Source organism: Rhynchophorus ferrugineus, unplaced genomic scaffold (assembly GCF_030347505.1).
Source record: "Rhynchophorus ferrugineus isolate W39M unplaced genomic scaffold, kcgeb_rfMv2 rfM4, whole genome shotgun sequence".
Taxonomy (NCBI): Eukaryota; Metazoa; Arthropoda; class Insecta; order Coleoptera; family Curculionidae; genus Rhynchophorus; species Rhynchophorus ferrugineus.
In genome coordinates this window covers 18418712-18439296 of record NW_027472583.1, presented here as the reverse complement: position 1 = coordinate 18439296, position 20585 = coordinate 18418712, and the positions used below count along the sequence as shown (strand labels likewise).

The following is a 20585-nucleotide window of genomic DNA, read 5'->3' as shown; positions in this document are numbered from 1 at the left end:
TGCCAACCTATGTTCAGAATATCTCTTAAAAACAAATGAATGATATCTTGAGAGACATTTTCGAGCAATGTTAAAGGACGACTACAGTTTTATTTATTTTTTGATAATTTCGTCGGTTGCAGAAATTGAAGGTCATCCAAAACGTGTTTTTTACAGGAGCATGTTTCCTCGGCCGCCATTGAACCCGTTGTACCACTCGTAAGATCAAATTTTTGATAAGACTAATTTACCCAGGCCTCTTCTAGTGTTTTAGCGAATCGAGAAAGTTTCGTTTAGAGAGTTGTTATTTATGATATATGAAGATATTATAATCTTCCCAAATTAAAATAAAACTAAACTAAGCTAAAGTAACACTTACACACTATATAAGTTCGTGTGGTTTGGTTCGCTTCAGTATTCTGAATTTCTGCGTGTTGTCCAGTAGTTAGTATTAAAGTCTCTAAAATAACAAATTTTCGATACTTTTTTGACAGAATATATATCTAAATGTTTATATTAGCGGGATCATATTGTGTTTAAACTTTCTATGACATTGACTTTGTTATAACGATGTTACCGGTGCGAGGGAGCGCTATTATTCGAACAATCTTGTTTTAGTTTTCATTGATTTTCATAGTGGATCCTGTCGTGGATCGAGAGAAATCGTCGGCATCTCGAAAGACTTCGTGCTTTTGCAAAATTAAACGCTAAATTGTTTATCGAAAATTTTGGCGTCCGATCGACGGGCTCTCGTTAACAAAAATGAAATATTGCGCTGAGAAAAAAAATGAATACGACACATCCAACCATATTCATACCATACTACACACATCATACCATGCCACGTCGTTACACGAGAAATGTACACGGAATCATCGCACGTGAACCTCACCCATCCCGCCGTCACTCGCATACATCATCGTCGCATACACACACACACTCACACCCCCTCGCCTTCCCATTCCGTACACAACGCCCGTTCCCTCCCTCGTTCTCTCTGAGCCCCCCTAGCCCCCTTGCCCGAGGCATATTATGGCTACCCTTCCACTGTTCTTGCAGCTGAACGATTACGAAATACGGAAAGGCAAAAAGCTTGGCGTGACCATTTCATATAACAACCACCGGTTGTTTGTTGGCTATATACCGAAAAACCGAGATCGAGACGATCTCATGGAAGAATTCTCTAAACATGCACGTAAGTTGAGCCTGCGTCAAGCGAAACGCAACCACCGCAGGGAATCAGTTTTGTTTAATTAAGTTTACCGATCCGTTGGCGAGGCTAGCAGGGAACGCTGTTTTCTGGATTTTGTTTGTATATGGGTATATATCAAGTAACAGAACAATTTTAATAACTTCAGGAAACCACAAATAACTCGATGTATAATGCAACTAATAGGATTTAAGCAAATATTGAAAATGGAGCGATTTTATTGTTATTATAAATATGAGAGCCTTTTTTTACTAAAATATAGCTATATATTTCATGGAATAGAATATATGTTTGTATCGATACATAAAAAAGTATCCTGAATCGGTATATCAGTAAGATATATGCTATAAATATAATGAGTATTTTAATATTTAAAGTCAAAATATCAACAGCTTGAAACAAATATATCAAGAATGTAATAACAATTAATAATAATAAAAAATCATGACAAGTCTATCTTTTAGTTGACCTTCAAAATATTGATGTATAACGTTGAACATATAATGATGCTATACAATTGTACGTAAAACATGAAGTTATCAGTTGTCATATTTTAAGAAAAACAAGTACAGAATCCATACTTTATCTTTGTCAAAAGGTAGTTTTTAAAAATTAAAATTTTTAAAAATGTATGATTTAAATGTTGAATTAAAAAGATTATTTTAACTAAATGAATTTGAAGAAAAAAGTTTAGAGTTGTTAAAATGTAATACCTTTTCCTGTATAAATTGATTAGTATTTTAATTATTAAATTCAAAATACGAACAACTTCAAATAAATATATAAACCAACAATATAGTGACAATTCATAACACTGTGAGAAATCATGGCAAGTCTATCTTTTAGGTGACCTGGGAGATCCTAATGTTTCTTTTCTTCAAAGAAATTAATAATTATACAAAAATATAGTTCATGCTGTATAACGGTCAGAGAAAAACTTAACGTTATTGCACAATTCCATATTTTATGAAAAACAAGTACAGAATCCGTACTTTATCATTGATAGACATGGCGAAGAATTTAATAAATTAATGGTTGAAATTTTGTATTAAAAATGTATTTTAATTACCTTAATTTAAAGAAAAAAACATTTAGGTTGTTAAAATTTAACACCCCTTCCTGAAAAAAATGATTATTTGAAATAAAATCAACCAAAAAATATTGGTTAAAAATATGGAATAATGTGAGCCACAATTTGAGCTGTTATGATCCGTAATAACAGATTTGTTCCAGAAAATATCAAAATTATAAGTTCATTATAAAATATTAATTAATGTTCAAAATGATCATCACAGAAAATTCAACAGTTAAATTTAAATTGGTGTAAGATTTGGTTAAAATATATTTTAGGTGAAATCCGAAACAAACAGCGTTTCAGCTTAACTCATCAATGATCGCGAATTTCCCTGGTGGGCGAAACGATAACTTTTCTGTTTCTCATTTTGGAATGCGTTAGTCTAGAGCCTGTGAGCAAATGGGTAGGGCTGGGCTGCCACGCGGTTATGCGCTGGGGACCCAGTGCTCGTGATAAGATTTAAACACCTAACCCGGTTACTGACAATGGTTAAATTGCTGCCACTACTGGGATCCCAGCCATTGCTCGCTTTTCCAAATTCCAAATTTCGTCGCGTAGCGACTGTTGCAGTGATGCTACCACTGTATGAGTGCTTGCCCCTTTTTTCTAACCCGGGGTTATTATGTTTTACTACGCAGCTGGTCTCATCGAAGTCATCATCTACAGTTCGCCTGATGACAAAAAGAAGAATAGGGGATTTTGCTTTTTGGAGTACGAGTCGCACAAAGCTGCTTCTCTGGCGAAGCGACGTTTAGGAACTGGAAGAATAAAGGTGGGTGGTTCGAATAGTCGATCCAAACGAAGTACTTATGCTGTACAACTATTATAGGTGTGGGGTTGTGATATAATTGTGGATTGGGCCGATCCTCAAGAAGAACCGGATGAACAGACCATGTCCAAAGTTAAAGTGCTTTATGTTCGCAATCTTACCCAGGAAATCACCGAAGAAAAGCTGAAGGAAACGTTTGAGGCATACGGAAAGGTCGAGCGAGTGAAAAAAATCAAGGACTACGCTTTCATCCATTTCGAGGATAGGGAGAATGCTGTTAAGGTAAGGCGTTATCAGTGTTACTTAGCAATGAACAATCGTTGGTTTATATGATGGTGGTTTACAGGCTATGGAGGAATTAGACGGTAAGGAAATGGGAGGATCTAATATTGAAGTGTCGTTAGCGAAACCACCTTCAGACAAGAAGAAAAAGGAAGAAATTTTACGTGCAAGAGAAAGGCGTATGATGCAAATGATGCAAATTAGAGGAGGGTAGGTATTAAGATAATTAATGTAATGAATGAATGGTTTAGCACTCAAAGAGTTATTTTAAAAAAGCTTTATAATGAATTCGGTGTTAATGGATCTGTCAATGGAGTCTGGTTTTTATTCTATTTATTTATACATTTTCAATTACCCCTTCTTCTATTTTGACTTTCTCCCCTCAAACTTTTATTCCCTTGATTTCAAACCCTTTCGATACTCTGAGCCCTTCTTCCGCCTTTTCTCTTCCTTGTTTTTCTGTCCCTGCTCTTCTCTTTTTTACTTTCATTCCTACCAAATTTTGTTCACTCTCAATTATATACAGTTTTGGCATTTTCCTATTTTTTTGCTTTCTTTATCTAAATTGTTTCAAATTGTTATTTTCCTTTTTTATTTTTCTTCTTTGTTGTAATCCTTACTTTCTTTTTACTACAATTTTTAAACTATTATATATGAGCTGCAGTATCTTTATTGCCGAAAAAAAAAGATATGTAAACAGTTGGCTAGCGATGATAATAGGAATGATAGAATATGTTTTAATGTATATCTATTTTCAGAATGATGCCAGGCGCTATGGCACTTCGTGGGCCACCTGGTACCGGACCTCGAGCGGGACCTGGTATGCGAGGTCCAATGGGTAGAGGTGATTACGGTAAGTACTTTACCCTAGTCTCCTCTCCGATCCTTTTTTCCTCTAGCACGACACGATTTACAGTCCTCAGTCCGCTTGTTGTTGTTTTCTTTTTGAATGATGAAGCAACGGCGAACCATAAAGATGGAACGTTGATTCTCCTAATGTTAGACCTATTAAATAATTGTGTGCCTTTGTATTTGTCAAAAAGTTTGTCACTTAAATTAACGTGACGTTTCATGTTTCTGATTCACTTTTGCTTGTACCTTCTCTATGCGATACTAACGCATCCCAGGATTACGCTGTAGCGTTTCTCTAACCTCAGATCTAACCAAAACGTATCCAGAAAATAGTTGTCACAGTGAGCATTGGAATTGATTCTGTTTCTAATTTGTTTGTCAGCACCAAAACGACTGGGACTTCGTGCTCAAATCATTTGTCACTAACCCTCATTTTTTCCAGGATTGAATTTAAGGATTAACCATTAAATTTTCGATGAGCCTTTTTTAATAGTGTTCTAATAGTTGTTTTAACATGTGGACCTATACTTATCAGAAGTTGATTATTAAAAAGAGTTCATCTTAAGTTTGTGTTTCAGACGATTCGTGTTGTTCTTGTTGTAGAGTTTTAAAATTAATTAACGAGTGCGTACCAAGTTATTTATATGAATCAAAATGTATCTATACTGATGTTCAAAACACACAAAAATAAAAAGTTAGTTTCTATATATTAACAGGCGATTTGGTTTATGGTTTTAGAAATGCGTATGTTGAAATGCATTTAATTGGTGAATTAGTTAACTGATTAATTACACATTTGTGAAACTATTTATACAAATACATCATTATTATAAAAAATGTGTTAATTTGTTCAAAATTACAATTCATCATTCTCATATGTTTTCAGTTATTAATATTGGAGAGCTCATGTTATGGGTTTCACTGTAAATGATAAAGTAAAAAGTCACATCAATTTTCCGTTAATACCATGTTGGGTATATCTCCTGATGTTTGTTGTATGAATCTGGATTTTGCTCTAAATTTAATTAAATTACAATACCTAATTATCTGTGTGGTAAGCCTGTCCAATATTTTGTTTGGATCAATGTTTTGTTTCAACATTTGTGTTCACCAACAATATGTTATTTTTAGATATAATCTAGATTTTAGTTGGATATATTTAGTATAGTTTTCTGGAAAATTTTCAATAGGCGCTGAAACTTGTAAATAAAAGTATACTGCAGGAACGTATCATAATTTATGGAATGTGGCCTAGTTTAGTCTAAATAAAGTTTAAAGCTTAAGGGCTTATACTACATTGGAATCCTGAAAAATGAACATTTTCCTCTAAAACTACTCAATGTATTTAAATGAAAGATAGATTATTATAGAAATATAATATAGATTTAATAAAAATTTTGAGGCTTTAGTATATATGTCTTCACATACTCAAACATAGGTTCCATAGTCGCATATCTCTATCTATTGGATTTTCTAATATATGTTGCGTCATTCGGCAAAAAATTTGATTCATCCATTATGTAGCTTGGACTTCATTCATATTTAACAACATATATCATTGATTAGTTTTTAAAATATGTATGAATAAATTCACTTTGATTACAAATTTTGCAAAAAAAAATTACTTTCGTCCAACTCATATTTAAAAAAATTATAACTAAATAGTTTAGGAACGCCTCAGAATATAATGATTGGATTTTGATTATAAACTTGAATACTAGAAAATAAAAGCCAAAACCAATAAATATAAAATGTTATTTTCTTCAAATTCTTTATCATTAACATTTTCAATGAGTATATTGTATTTGACAGTAAATAATAAGAATTTCGATTTTTTTAACCAAATTAGATTTTGACATTTATTTCTTCAAAATACGTCTTTGCAAAAATAAATTCCTCAAAAATATATTCATTTCGGAATTTTTTATAAGTTGATTTATTTAAAGATAACAATGAACGGTTGTTTAATAATAAACGTGATATTATTGATATCGTTGATATATCAATGAAATTTTCTTCCTCGAGGATGTGCGGTTTTACGAGATACTATTGTCTCGCCGTACATATTCAGCGATTTAATATAATTATGTCCTAATAGGATCACACATAAACAATTTATGAATATATGGTTTTGCTTAGTATGGATGTTATCGAAACTGTTGTGGTTTGTTACTTTTATTGATTGTATTTACAACTATAAGTATATAATTTGGCTCTAATTTATTATACTTCATTAATTAATTATTAACAGCTACTGTATAAAATCTTACATTTTTAACATAATTTTATTGTATGTTTAATAGTTAATGGTTGTAACTTAATTATCTTAATATTTTAACAAAATACACCAAATCACTGTTACAGAGTAATGGGCATCACGTATAGATATAATTTGACGTTTAATCTACATAATTCAAAACATTCTCATTCGAGTACGAGACACGAGTACAAGAGATGCTCTACATACCAAAAATAATATCTCCGAAAGTAACCAGCAGGGGCACCGCAAGAGGCAGAAGGGCAAAACGTAATCAGCATACTGCACGCGGCCTTCAACTGTTTTTGTTTAACATGCATGCATCTCTTTGTCTTTTGATGGCTCCCATCCCCGTTTCCCATTGAACCTCCGTCTTCTTCAATTATCCAGATTTTAGCCAGCTACAAAATCAATGCCGTTATAGTGGACCAAGGAAGGTAAGTACACGCCCTCGCCCCTCCCACAGTACGTCTACCTTGTCCCCGCCCTCCGTTCTTTTTCACCCAACCTAGTACAGAGCTGTGGTGCAGGGATGGATCAAGACGTGAACCACTTCGGAGTAACGTTGTTGGACGGGGCATCTCGCTCCGTCTTTAAAGCCGAGCAGGCGTGTAACGACGGAACGGGATCCTCCTATTTAACCGAATTTATTTTAGCTAGTAATGGTAGAGTAAGAGATTTGAAGCTCGAGATTTTTAATATATTATTGGTAGCTTGAAGATCAGTTTTATCGATTTTTCAGTAAATACATATATTTAACTTTTCCCGGCATGCTCATAGTGTATATTTACTTTGGATCATTAAAATTATGATGTTTAGAGAAGAATCTAGGCCTTAAGAAAGTACTTTAATTAAAGTTAGGCGTCCTGGTCCGTGGTGCTCTGATTTGTTTCTTTGTTTTGTCCCGAGGGGACTTCGAAGAAACACTTCGGTGAATCACGGCTGAGTAAATTACGTAACAACTCTCTGGTATTACATTTGTCTCTTAGTGTGATCACATTATCAATCGGAATCTCAAGTTGAGAAGGGGAGAGCACCATCGTTAATTTGGCGTTGCGATGTTTTTGTTTTTATTTTTTTCGGTCAGATGTAATACTGGATAGTAGAACTTTGTCTCTTTTTGTAGATTATGATTATGACTATTACGGTTATGGGGACTATCGAGGCGGCTACAATGACCCTTATTATGACGACTTTTACCGATATGAAGATTATTATTATGACTACCAGCAGCCGGCTTCCACGCAGGCCTCCGCGCCCTTGGCGCAGGGGCGTGGTCGCGGGGCACAGGGTCGACCGCCCCTTCAGCCGGTGGGTTGCGATTTTCTTTACCGAAGCTCTTTCTTGGCTAGGTTGTGGCGGGGAGGGCGGGGTCACCGCACGGTCACGCCTCCCATTTAACAGGTGTCGGTGTCCCGCCCCCTTCGCCACTTTCTCAATAGTTTTTTTTCAAAATTATTCCAAAATAACGATAGGAAAGTGCGATTTGCAAAAGTGTTCCTGCTTGGTGTGGTCTTTCTGTCTGTTTCTTCAATAATAACCGAACTAGTGAATAACGTCAAGTCATCCTCATCACTCTTTGGGCTTATGATGTGTCTTTTTCCTAAAATTATTAATTCATTATTTTATTTTCATTCGGTAGTTTTGTGTTTATGTTCTTTATATAATAGTCAGTCGATGTTAGAAGGGCAGATCTATTTATTTTTTCGAATTATTTTTTTATAGGATAGTTTTAAGCTTCTATTTTATGTAATTCGAGTTGATATAAATATAGTACCTGTAAAAAGACGTGTCATAAGCCTGAATTTATTTCGTTTGTACCGCAGCTTATACCAGTGACTAACTGATCCGTAGACGCTTATCATTTTACTTACGTCCCATCATTAACACAACTTTTATTAGATCGTAACGTGCATTTTATCCCACACCCCGGACGATATGCTCCCATTAATGACGAGGGGAGCACTTTTGCAAATCGCCGATTGGTACACACGGTTTTTGACTGTGGCGGTGTATCGACTGTCGGAACTAACCAGAAACCTGCAAACTGCGCATATTAACCCAATAAGTTCCCTTGAACGAGAGACGGCCGATCAGATGCGTCTAATTAATTTACCCTGTACGAATGTGTCGCAGGAGCAAATGGAGGGCGTGACTTGATTGAACAATCCCTTTTTATTTTTAACCGAGCTACTAATGTTTACGAGCAATTAAAAATACCTACAGCAACTTATGCGCATAGTCGAGCATTCGCCACACTCAAACGCCATCATATCTGAGTCAGATTCATCAAAATTTACCACAGAGCCGGGAAAAGTGAGTCAAAATTATTAATTTCTTCTATTTATTCATTATCGTCGCGTATAAATGGTACACACTCATAGCGGGAGAGGTCACTGTGTTGTAACGTGGTTGAACAGAGGGAAAGGCGAGGCGCGAGCAAGAGTGTTAAGAACAAAATCTTATAGTTAGAGTGGGAGAGAGACAGATGGAGGGAGAATGCGCTGGCTCAGATATGATGTTGTTGAGGGGGGCATCTGGGTTGCTCGTTTGCCCCACACTCGCCGTTGCAGGGTTATCCAAAAAAAAAATGGGACGAGCCACGCAGATCCACACTAACCCATCGAGTCTTAATTGTTATATTTTTATGTTTATTATTATACTTTTTTTAATCGTGGAAGCTGTACTATTTGACCGTCTAGAATGTTTATTTGCAATTTTCATTTCAGTAATATGAGTTAATTTAAGTCATGAGCTTTCAGTATGAGAACTTTTTATTAAACTGAAGATTGTGGCAACTCAGTCTCGCTTAATTTCTTCTAATTTTGGATATATTTTTACATGTTATGAAATATTCAAGAAGTAAACTTGTTATTTGCTAATATATCAATAATTCTTTCCATATCAGAAAGTTGTCCTCAATTTACAATTCATCCGCTTTTAAATATTACAGCTTTACACGAGGTGCATTAATGAAAAAAAATTTGTTAACTTTTTTAGGTTGCTTTAAAGCAAAGTGTCTAGTCATTCAGCAGCTTTAATTTTCTTTTTCTTTTTATCAAATCAAGTTATGGCGTTTTGTTTATGTACATTTAAAAACGATCAAAATTTGGTGTTTTTTTTGTTGACCCATTTAATTAACTAATATGTTATAAGAATTATTTTTATACTTTTATATATATGTAGGGCCGTAACCAATTCTTTTGTGTTCTGTTTTTGTTGATTTATTTCAATATTGTTATTTTTTTTATTCCCCATACCCGAGCTTTTCGCCTCTTTGTTTAGTTCTGCTTTTAGATTGCTTTGCTTTTGCTTTTTGCTTGGCTTTTTTTGAATGTGCACTTGTGATTTAATCTATAATATATATATATATATATATATATATATATATATATATATATATATATATATATATATATATATGCAAAATTTATGTGCGCTTATGTACTCTTTTGTTTTATTTATTGTTCGACTACAATCAAATACCGATGTATACTTTTGGATAACCCTTTATTTTTTTTTCAATTCGCGGTATAGAAGAAAGAAACCGATGCTTTCAACACGTTTCACTCAAGTCTTTTCACTAATTATTAAAAATCGTTCACACTATCCAACCCATCGTTGCCGGTGCTTAGGTGTTACATTTTAGCTGCGACTAATTTTGATTTGTGACACTTAGGAACTGGATGAAAACGGCTGTCGTTCAGAACTTTTTTTTAGTGAACGGAACGGAACCCAGGTTTGTTGATATTCTTTCTACTTTTCCTTGTTTTTGTCCACCTTTTCCCATCCTTAACTCCCGTTTAACTCAAGCATGAAGTTATTTTTATTACCATCTATGTATGCATTTAGCATAATCAAATTACTAGAGTGTTCAATAAGTTTGCCGAAATTAAATTACGGAAATGAAAATCGGATTTATGTATTTATGTCCTTATTTCTAATATTAAGAGTTAGAAGACTAAGAAGATATAATATTAAGACCTTAACAATGGTGCGGAGAACATTGTTTTGATAAGTTTGGCTTATGTTGATATTAGATTTCTTTTTATAGCCCCTTAATTGTATACCCTTGGTCGACACCGGCTGCAAGGTTTGCTATGTTACTATACTCATAATCTATTGTGCAGTGTTAATTCGTATTGTTGTCTGAACAACCACCACATTTTTTGATCCTTTGACATAGTTCTGCTCGTACCTTTTTAACATGTATAGTTGTAAAGTTGATTATTATTTTTCAATATAATCACTCAATTTCAATACACTTATTCTGATGATCTTTCTATTTATGTATCCACTAATGGAATCACTGATGTGTTTTTCGAAGACTTGCAAAATGTCTTTGAAATAAGGTCAAAGAAAGTGTAAAATAATAGATCATCTTAAGCCATGGTTCTTGAGACAATTCATGGCTTAATTTGGAGATTTTACGGTGTTTCTTTGAGCTCTGGCAACAGGTCCGTTAGGACCTGGCGTAGGCCTTTCAATAAAACAATGAATTACAAGAAACTGTATCTTAAAAGCACTTTCTTGTGTGTCTTTTTTTGTTGTCTATTTGTCTTCTAGCCGATTCCTAAGCACAAACTCACCTCGGATTCGGGTTCACTCCACTCGTTAGTCTTATTGATTCAGGATTTGTCTATAATGATGAAGCGATGCGCAAAATCCTATGTTGTAATTGTTAGCGAATACAGCAGTAGCCATTGCGCATCCATTAAATTTATTTTATAACATTTCGATTATGTCCATCCTAAAGATAGAATATTAAAAGGCGCTCCATGAACTTATTGAACAACCTAACATATACATACGACAACACTAATATTTGTTTCGTTTATTCATTCTAAATAAAATTAAGACCGTTTTGTACAGTTGGGTCTAGGAATAATTATTGCGTTTTTTAATTAAATGGAATTGTTATGATTTTGTGAGAACAACATTTTAGTATATTGTTAGTCATAAAAAATATTTATTATTATTTGGGTTTATGTTTGTATTTGGTTATGTTTGTATGTTACCTTATCCCATCAAGACGAAAACATTTCACCAAAATTTAATTCTCAAGAAAATAAGTATTAGGAGCTTTTTTTGTCACCTTATTCAAAGTCCAACAATGCTTAATAAAATTAAAAATATATATTAATTCATTGCTTTAATAGACATTTTGATACAACCAATTCGAATGATCATTTTCCCAATAAGATCTTTTAGAGTTTATTATGTTTCACTATCACAATTAAAAAAACTATTATAAAAGAATCCCATTAATTAAACTCACGCCCACTAACCATGCTAACATTTACTCTCCACCATCCCCACTAAACCTTTTGGTAGAAAGGATATAGCCGTTAAGGATGGGTTTTAGAAATATATTTTCAAATAGTTTCGGAGAGCCTCCTTGCAATATATGTAACATAGTTTTAATTTGCCTCGAATTTTCTATAATTGTAATTTTTTTAATGTTTCTTAACTCTTTGATTTGATTTGATTTTTATCTCTGAAACTATTCGAAACTATTGCAGGATATTATTTTATTTTTGTATTATTTTTTGTAGTATCTGTTTATTTTTTTTGCCCGACCATGAACTAATTTTCTTTCTTTTGATTCTCGTTTAGGCTGGCCGTGGACGTGGGGTGGCGGCACGTGGCCGGGGGGTCGGTGGGCCACCGGCCCGTGGAGCGGCATCGGCGGCCCGAGCGGGACGGGCCGCGGCCGTGGGCCGTGGGGCGGTGCGCCCGGTCGCTCGTGGAGCGGGCCGAGGCAAGGGGGGAAGTTTACCAGGTAGGTTTCACTTTTTTCCTTTACTAGAACTTTTGTTTTTATCTACTTTTCATTCTTTCAATTAGAGAACGGTCAAGTTGAATACTTTTCGTTTACTTAGTTCAATATTTAATCAAAATGAGGCAGACTATTTTTTGTTGAAATTACCTTTGTATAAGTAAAGGAGATAGACGTTGTCGTATATTGAGAACACTGCTTCCGTATAAATTTGTATTGTTCAGTTTGAACAGCCAATGAACTTTATCAAAATGTATGACGTCAGCACGTCGCAATGTTCCGCATCAAGTTGGACTTTTGGTTTATTTTGACTCTGACATAACAAAATACTAATGTAAATAAAACTCTTTTTCTTTTGAGATCTGAGAACAGGAAATAGTCGCTGGGGGGCCAGGTCTGGAGAATGCGGTGGATGAGGGAGCAATTCGAAGCCCATTTCATGGATTTTTGCCGTCGTTTTTACTGACTTGTGACACGGTGCATTGTCTTGGTGAAGCGGCACTTCCTTTTCTGCAAATGCGGCCGTTTTTCGGCGATTTCGCCCTTCAAACGGTCCAACAATGCTATGTAATAGTCGCTGTCGATGGGTCTTCCTTTTTCAAGGTAGTCAATGAAAATTATTCCATGCGCATCACAAAATACAGATCCAAAACCTTGCCAGCCGACTGTTGCGTTTTCCCACGCTTTGGAGGGGGTTCATCGTGTGCAATCCACACGGATGACTGTCAATTGGACTTCGGAGTGAAATGATGGAGCGATGTTTCATCCATTGTCACATATCGACGCAAAAACTCGGGTTTATTACGCTTGATCATCTTCAAACACTGCTCCGGATCATCAACTCGTCGTTGTTTTTGGTCAAAAGTGACCTCGCGCGGCACCCACTTTGCACAGAGCTTTCTCATACCCAAATATTCGTGAATGATAAGATGTACACGTTCAGTTGATATCTTTATAGAGTGATTATGATTTTTTAAACGTTTTCGCCGGTAACAACCTCTTGGGCGTCCACTCCGTTCATCGCCTTCGGTGCTCATTTCATTACGTCTCAACTTAGCATACCAGTCCTTGATGGTTGATTTTTCTGGGGCAGTGTTCGGAAACTCGGCATCAAACCAAGTTTTTGCTTCAACTGTATTTTTTGCCTTCAAGAAGCAATATTCTATCAACACGCGAAATTTCTTTTTATCCATTTTTTCACAATAACAGAAGTTGCTTCACTCAAAATGTTATAATTCACAAACTAATGATCTGACAGCTGTCAAATTTATATACTCATCGTTTGAGGGTTAGAGCTAACTAAAAAACATATGGATTTAATTCTAGTAGTGTCATCTATGTGTCAGGTTTGGGTCTTATGAGTCTCCGGTCATAGACAAACGACCTATGAGTTACAGGTCTAGGCGCTTAGTGATATCCCCTGGAGGCCTAATCCACCTAATTAAATATTATATATCCAAATAATGTATTTTACTTTTATTAGAGATCATATTTATCTTTTACGTTTAGTTCTTGTTTCTTTCGTTACAGTGTTTTATTGTAAATTAATTTGGTATCACTGTATTTATCACCTTAGTTTGTTCTTTTACTACTAGTATACATCATTCTTGATAAAACTAGATTTAATCACTGTATTCTCCCTAAAGCATTTGCCATATCTGCAAAACAGTTAGTATTCTTTAATGAAGTTAAAGAGAGTTAGAGTTAGTATTGTTTACACATTTTTAACCAAACTTTCATGTATATTCTGAACAATTACACGCATATCTATGCCCATAAATCTTTCATGCTCTAAAGTAATATTTCCAAGTTATCGGATATGAATTATATACTCATCTTTAGTTGATTCGAACCTGCGACTGTCGCAACAGTAGGAGGACTCTCATTTCGCCTTAACCACTACGCCAACCAAGCCTGACTGTTATTATTAATATTTTGAATAATTTTGCAGATGTACGACAACGGCGTCGACCGAACGCATGAGGCTTCATTATATCTCTTTTTAATTAGAGTAATGCTAATTATTATGACTAAGTAACTGAGTAGTTGTACTATGACTATCACATTGATGTTATATTCCATTTGCTGCATATTTGATAATGTGCTCATAAATACAACTAAAAATGTTCACTCTTGGTTTAAGGAGCACCAGAATATCCTCAAATATCATGGACAGCACAATCGCCAGACGTCAATATAATTGAATCGTTATGTATTCGTCATATTATCTTGTTCATCCCCTGTACATCTATATTATTTAAATAACGCTATTAACATTATATCCATAAATATTTTTAAATCAGGCTATTTTCAACCACAACTTTCGTTCAGAATCAAATATCCAACAATCTCCACTAAATTGTTGCTGAGGTTGATTTGACAGTTTATAATAATCTTAATCTCAGTTTGTGACGGTATTATTCATATTGTAACAAAGAGCTTAATAAAGCAAGATCGAGGAATTCTGACCGATAATACAACTTTATTAAGAAGAATCCAAATACGCCTGGCTACAGCTATTGAGCAATGAATGTTTCCAAAATAACTGATAACCTGCTTTGAGTCAAAGGTGGTCTAGACATTTATGGCCACAAAAACTCAGTCTATTAATAGTTTACTTCGTACTGTTTTTTGATTTGGATGGAAATAGGGACCGATAATAACTTCCTTATATCACTAATAAGTATCATATTTTCAAGATGTAATGGTCCCTAATTTTCTTAACGCAAAACTTGACATTTCTGTTTGTATAAGTAATATTCAAGATTACAATTATTTGCTGTATTTTTGCTGCTCTTTCAGTCCAGAAAAAAAGTATATTAAATTCTTAGACTATGCAAATGTCGATTCACTTTGGTGTCTGAACTCAACTATATCTTTAATCATGAAGTGGTACACAGCTATTTTAAAATGGGTCTCTACTTATATAGTAGTAATTTTTTCAATGATCATTTCTATATGAATTGCATTTGCCAACTCTTATAGTTTAAATCAATTTAAGTAACCACTAATGATGTAAATTTATCTGATCTATCTTCAACATTCAAATAATTATTTTTAAAGGGTATGAACCATTTTCTGTTGTTGCTTTCGACAGAGCTTAGTTATGGTTAGTCTTAACAAGAGTTAATTTGGTGTAAGTTACACATTTTTGTAATGACTATCCATATATTCTTATCATATAAAATTCTATATGTACTATATAAAGTTGTTTTCACTTTTTAATCAATATTCATATTCTATTTTGCCTCTATTTAAGTTCAAAAGTACGTCAATTATTCAATTTTTGTGTGTGTATTTATTTATTATAATTATTTGAAGAGCTAAAATGACTCCCAAGTTTGCATTGAAACATTGTTTCTAATAAAGTGGATAAAACACAAAAGTTTGTTATGTTGGCAAGAGATGCAAAAAAGTTTTGTAAGGTGAAACAAAACGCATTTTTCACCGAAACAAGAAGTTGTATAGAATGCTGTTTATTGTAGATTAGTCATTTGTGTTTTAATAATGTGCCATTGGAGCACAGACTTTTAATTCACACATTCACATTAATGTCAAATATCCTTAATTAAGAAGGAGATCTTAACTACTCTCCAGATTTATAACTTGGGTTTTATCAATTGGAAAGAATATGTGAAAAAAATATTAATATTTTATAAATATCGTTGATACAACAGCGACATTGATGTTTATAATAATATATATATAATTGTGTTTTAGGTAGACAATTTTTTATAGCCAGTAGTTAACTTTGTTGTTATATATCAGGAGCCTCTATCAGCCTCAGAATTGTAGTTCCTATTATCTATAGAGAAAAACCAAACATCGACAAGAATTACCCAATATTTCAAAAGTATCCATAATTATACAACACTGGCTATCATGGTATATGATACAACCGCCCACTAGAATGACAAGTTAATTAGGTTACAGTAATATTCAAGAAACTTCAATAAATATATACATATCGGTATTATTGATGTATGTAATGTGGTCATAATATGATGTGTGTAATTTTGATCAGTTTTACATGTTTTCTTTCCTTATATTAAATTTAAAAGGGTATTAAAATTGATAGACATTTCGTTAATCATATTAATTTTGCGACTACGTAGTTTTGTGCCGATCAAGTACAGGGTTATCAACTGACAAACCTTAACCTGGTTTCAATAACATCGGGAAAGTATCGATTTATCAATATTATTATGCTATGATAGAACAGACACGTTAATTGAACACATGTTGCTGAAATTCCATATTGAATTAATTATATTGACTATGTAAGATCAACAGTATATAATTTTTGAGGGTGAATATTAAGACTGATAAATATTTTGTTGATACCTTTTACAAAATTGAACTTACTTTCTTGCCAACCTAATATTACATCATATCTCCAGTATATATTAGCATTTCGTTTTTGTTGCAGATAGTTAGTAGATTTTTGATATTGTCATACCCAGCGACATCTCCCGATTAACCACACTTACCAAAATCCTTTAATCGTTTTCCAGTTTATTGTGTGACGGTTGCCTAATACCTTTTACCCATGTTTGCTTCCTTCAGTTCCATGTTCCAGTTGAGCTGTTTGTATGACGATTTTTTGTTGATACGTGTATGTCCCCATTTAAATCAGTTCTCAATGCTAATGCATCGTTTTTTTTGTAGCAGGTAAACGGAAGTTTGACGGGGGTCACCAGAACCAGGGGGAGACGAAGCGACGCTTCCAGAGCGGAGGCGGCGGCGGGCAGCAGGGGGGCTGGGGCGGCATGCCTCTTGCACAGCAGCCCCTCGACGCCAACGGCGACCAGTGGTACCAGGACTCGTACGCGACCTGGAGCTAGAAGGTGCGCGAGAGGCGGGCTAGCGGGGGACATGCCACGCCCCCGGTGATAAAAGGCCACGCCCGCACCGACTATCGGTGTCCCCAACTGCCAGCAGGACTGTCTGCGTTCGTTTTTGATCTTTTTTTTCTCATTTCAAAAAATATATATAATTTTGTATCACACACCCATTTGTGAAAAAACTTTGTTATTTGTTTTTGGTTTCGTCTCGGTTTCCGAAAAAAAGAAAAAAATGAAATAACAAAAAAAAAAATCTGTTACGGCCTTTTTTAAGTTTTTTCCTTGTATACAATTAAATTGTGCTATCGAGTCTCGACTTGTCATTAATGTTTTATTTTTATTTCATTAAGTTTTGTTTGTTTTCTAAGTTGTGAGTCGTCAAAGAGGGGTGAAGAACCGCGGAGCGTCCCGCCCCCTCGGCGACGCTTGTTTTTATTAATACTTAAAAAAAGGGTGCTTGTTGTGGAAGAGCTCGGTCGGTCTACCACCATCTCGTTCGGTGTTGAATTTTTTGGTAATTGGTTAGAAATTTATTGAATTTTATTCGAAATTGTTTCCTTCATGCTTTCTTGTTAAGTTTGTAAAATGGGAACGACGATGGGGGGAGCACGGGCGGTCCTCTGGCCATCTCGACGCCCAACGGACTCTTATCACACATGGTTGGAACGACACAACTAGTGCGAGTGACATTTTTTAAACTGTATAATAATAATAATATAATTATTGTATTTTATCATTTTTTTTGGTGATGCATTTTTGCATTGTGATGTATTTTAGCTGTAATTTTAAGGAATCAACTAACATACTTCTGTTTCTCCCCTCTCCATCCACCCGAACAAAAAAAATGAAATATACTAGGCGAAATGAAAAGCTACCCCCTCTCCCGTTTTATGGAAACAGTCAAACGATTGACGTGACCCACCCGGCAGTTGACAGAATCAACACATTGCAATTTTAGATACTATTTTTTTTCCATTATTAATTCATCCTTATTATCATCGTGTTTTAGTAATTTGTCCGTTTATATCTCGCTTCGTTTTAACATCAATTTCATTTCCTTTCCTATCCCAATTTCTCCTATTTCACCTTCCTCCGTTCTGTTTTCGTCATTTCTTTAGTGTGATGTAGCTAATAATTATGTTCTTTGACTTAACTATTAAATAGAATTGTACGCCTCTTATTCACTGTGTAACACTTTTTTTAATTTTTATTTTGCAATTTTACTACAAGTACTACTACAATCACTGGAACCATACTACTGTGACGAAGGTTGTGGAGGGGAGGGCATGGCCCCTCGCTCCCGCCCTTAGATATGTCTGTATTTTATTGGTAATTTTTCGGTCGGGGTCTTGTCTCCTACCGCCCAAGTTGTTCAATTTTGTCTTATCAATAATTGACAAGAGGACTGATGATTTAATATGTCTCAATAAACAGTTGTATGTGTATTACAATTTTAATTATGTGTTTTATTTCCTTATACTGCTTGTTAAATTCTTCAATTGTCATAATTTATTCACTCTAGTATAAAATACAAACGTAATATCTTACAAATTATACACATTTAAATAATTGTTCACAGGTGGACAAGTTTTGATTTTATCTATGATCACTTTTTTTGTCTCTTTAACTGGTTAATTAAATGAGGAATGTTTTTAAAATTATCTTGTTGTTTAAGAAACTGTACTTTCTGCATATACACGTAGAAACAAAATCAATTAAGTAGGTTGTGTAGGAGTGAACAGCTAGAACTTGTTTAAAAACAGTGTATCTGCTAATTGTAGTGAATATTCAACTATGCTATTATTTTTAAGTAATAGTTTCATTTGAAGCTGTATCTTTGCATTAGATGTAATACTAAATAATATGAAAACCATTCAAAAATTGGTAATATTTTATGATTTTGTTAAAAACTCAAATATAGGTTTAAGTAAATTTAACACTAACGGGCATTAGTATTGCCTCTGGATTCTATTTAATCTATAAACGAACTACTTTTTAAAAAAAGATTTCAAAAAAATTGACAAGAGTTGAATAAGTATATGTATGCCTTGATTTGAATATATATTAAATTATGATTGATATATGTTAAAAAGTAGGCTATTGTGATATTCCAGAATCAGGACTCTAAGTGTATGCAAGAAATTGTTTGTCAAAAATAATAGAATAATTGAAAATTTAAAACTGATACTTTTTTAAGCTTATAGTACAAGCAATTAATTCAGCAATATTCATTTAAATCGAAGCAACAGTAGTTACATATCTAATTTACTGTAATCTGCCAATTATCTATATTTTTGTTAATTTTTTAATAATTTTAGAGTTTTCAGATTACAAAGATATCTAGAATCTAGTATAGGAATAACTATCGCTATATTATTATAACTGTGACATTGTGACATGTTGTAATTACACAAAATGTATAGGATTTAACAGAATACTTTAAATTGTAGTTAACTTACAGTAGTGTTAAAATGATTATTTTACAAAATATTTAGATTGGAAAACACAATATCTCTTTAACTCAACCAATATTACTTAATTTTAAAAACCCACAAATTAAATGATGTAAACAAATTTTATCAGACCACGTTGATCAGTTTACTATGACGGACGTTTATTATTGTCTTTAGAAATATAAATAAAATGGTTTAAAAAATTGGAAGATTAAAATTGATAGGTAGAAATTAAAATAAAATATTAAATAATTCATCAGTCATTTTTAATATACATATACTGAGTTTTATTTACGCAATGGTTTAGAATAGATAGTCAAGCTCGGTATTGAAATAGGATTTGTGAAATATTTCAAGTGAAAATTTAACATTTATAAAATACTTTAAAAATAAGTCCCTTATATATCTGCAACCTAACAAACAAGAAAACTGCAATCTAACCCCATCGAAATAATATAACTTATGCATCAATATCATTGTCTGATGCATATTTAAAATCATCTTATAAAGACATGTAGTTATATATTTCTGATTAGTATGGGTAATAAATACATTAATACTTTTATTTTGTTGTATGTATAATACGTAAAATACAAAAAAAATTAAAATATCGTACCTAAATATGACACATAAGGCATATTACATTACATACGATATATTATAAATTACGGAATAAAAATAATAAGTTGTATTAAATGGCTAATGTAGTTCAACGAGAATATATATAAAGAATAATGTATACAAACCAGTAATGCATATATAGGCAACCCAATAAACTTAGGGTCGTTTAAATGAAAGAATTTTCTTAAAATATGACTTTTATTTTCACAAAAATAATAAATTTAATTCTAATTGTAAATTTTTATTGCTAATAGTGTTATATGTAATTCAGTAGAATTACTAAGGGTCATTAATACATCATATCAAATTCATCAAATCATATACATCAAATTCTTGCTAACCATCGAGCAAATAAACGATTAAAGTTTTTGATATTAGTGATCGATTGCTGAAGTGCTTGTGATAATATTTTTTTTGGGTAGATATAGAATAGAAAATTATAATCTGAATAAGACAGTGTTTAA

The 20585-nt window shown here is 33.5% G+C and overlaps 1 protein-coding gene across 15 annotated transcripts in view; it reads left to right on the top strand.

Annotated features, from left to right (window-relative positions):
- The window catches only part of Syp (synaptotagmin binding cytoplasmic RNA interacting protein), a 99747-nt gene extending 81243 nt beyond the window's left edge, over positions 1 to 18504 (top strand). For 5 of the 15 annotated variants that reach the window (XM_076403349.1, XM_076403351.1, XM_076403353.1 and 2 more), the window contains 8 exons: positions 2903 to 3036; positions 3094 to 3315; positions 3380 to 3525; positions 4074 to 4168; positions 7551 to 7735; positions 10104 to 10163; positions 12041 to 12206; positions 16872 to 18504. In XM_076403349.1, coding sequence (XP_076259464.1) covers positions 2903 to 3036; positions 3094 to 3315; positions 3380 to 3525; positions 4074 to 4168; positions 7551 to 7735; positions 10104 to 10163; positions 12041 to 12206; positions 16872 to 17047 — 1184 coding nt within the window. In that variant the 3' untranslated portion in view covers positions 17048 to 18504. Of the gene's footprint in view, positions 1 to 1038; positions 1175 to 2902; positions 3037 to 3093; positions 3316 to 3379; positions 3526 to 4073; positions 4169 to 7550; positions 7736 to 9961; positions 10164 to 12040; positions 12207 to 16871 lie in introns of all 15 variants that reach the window. The other 10 variants (XM_076403357.1, XM_076403359.1, XM_076403360.1 and 7 more) reach the window with 5 other exon arrangements.
- The last annotated feature ends 2081 nt before the right edge of the window (positions 18505 to 20585 follow it).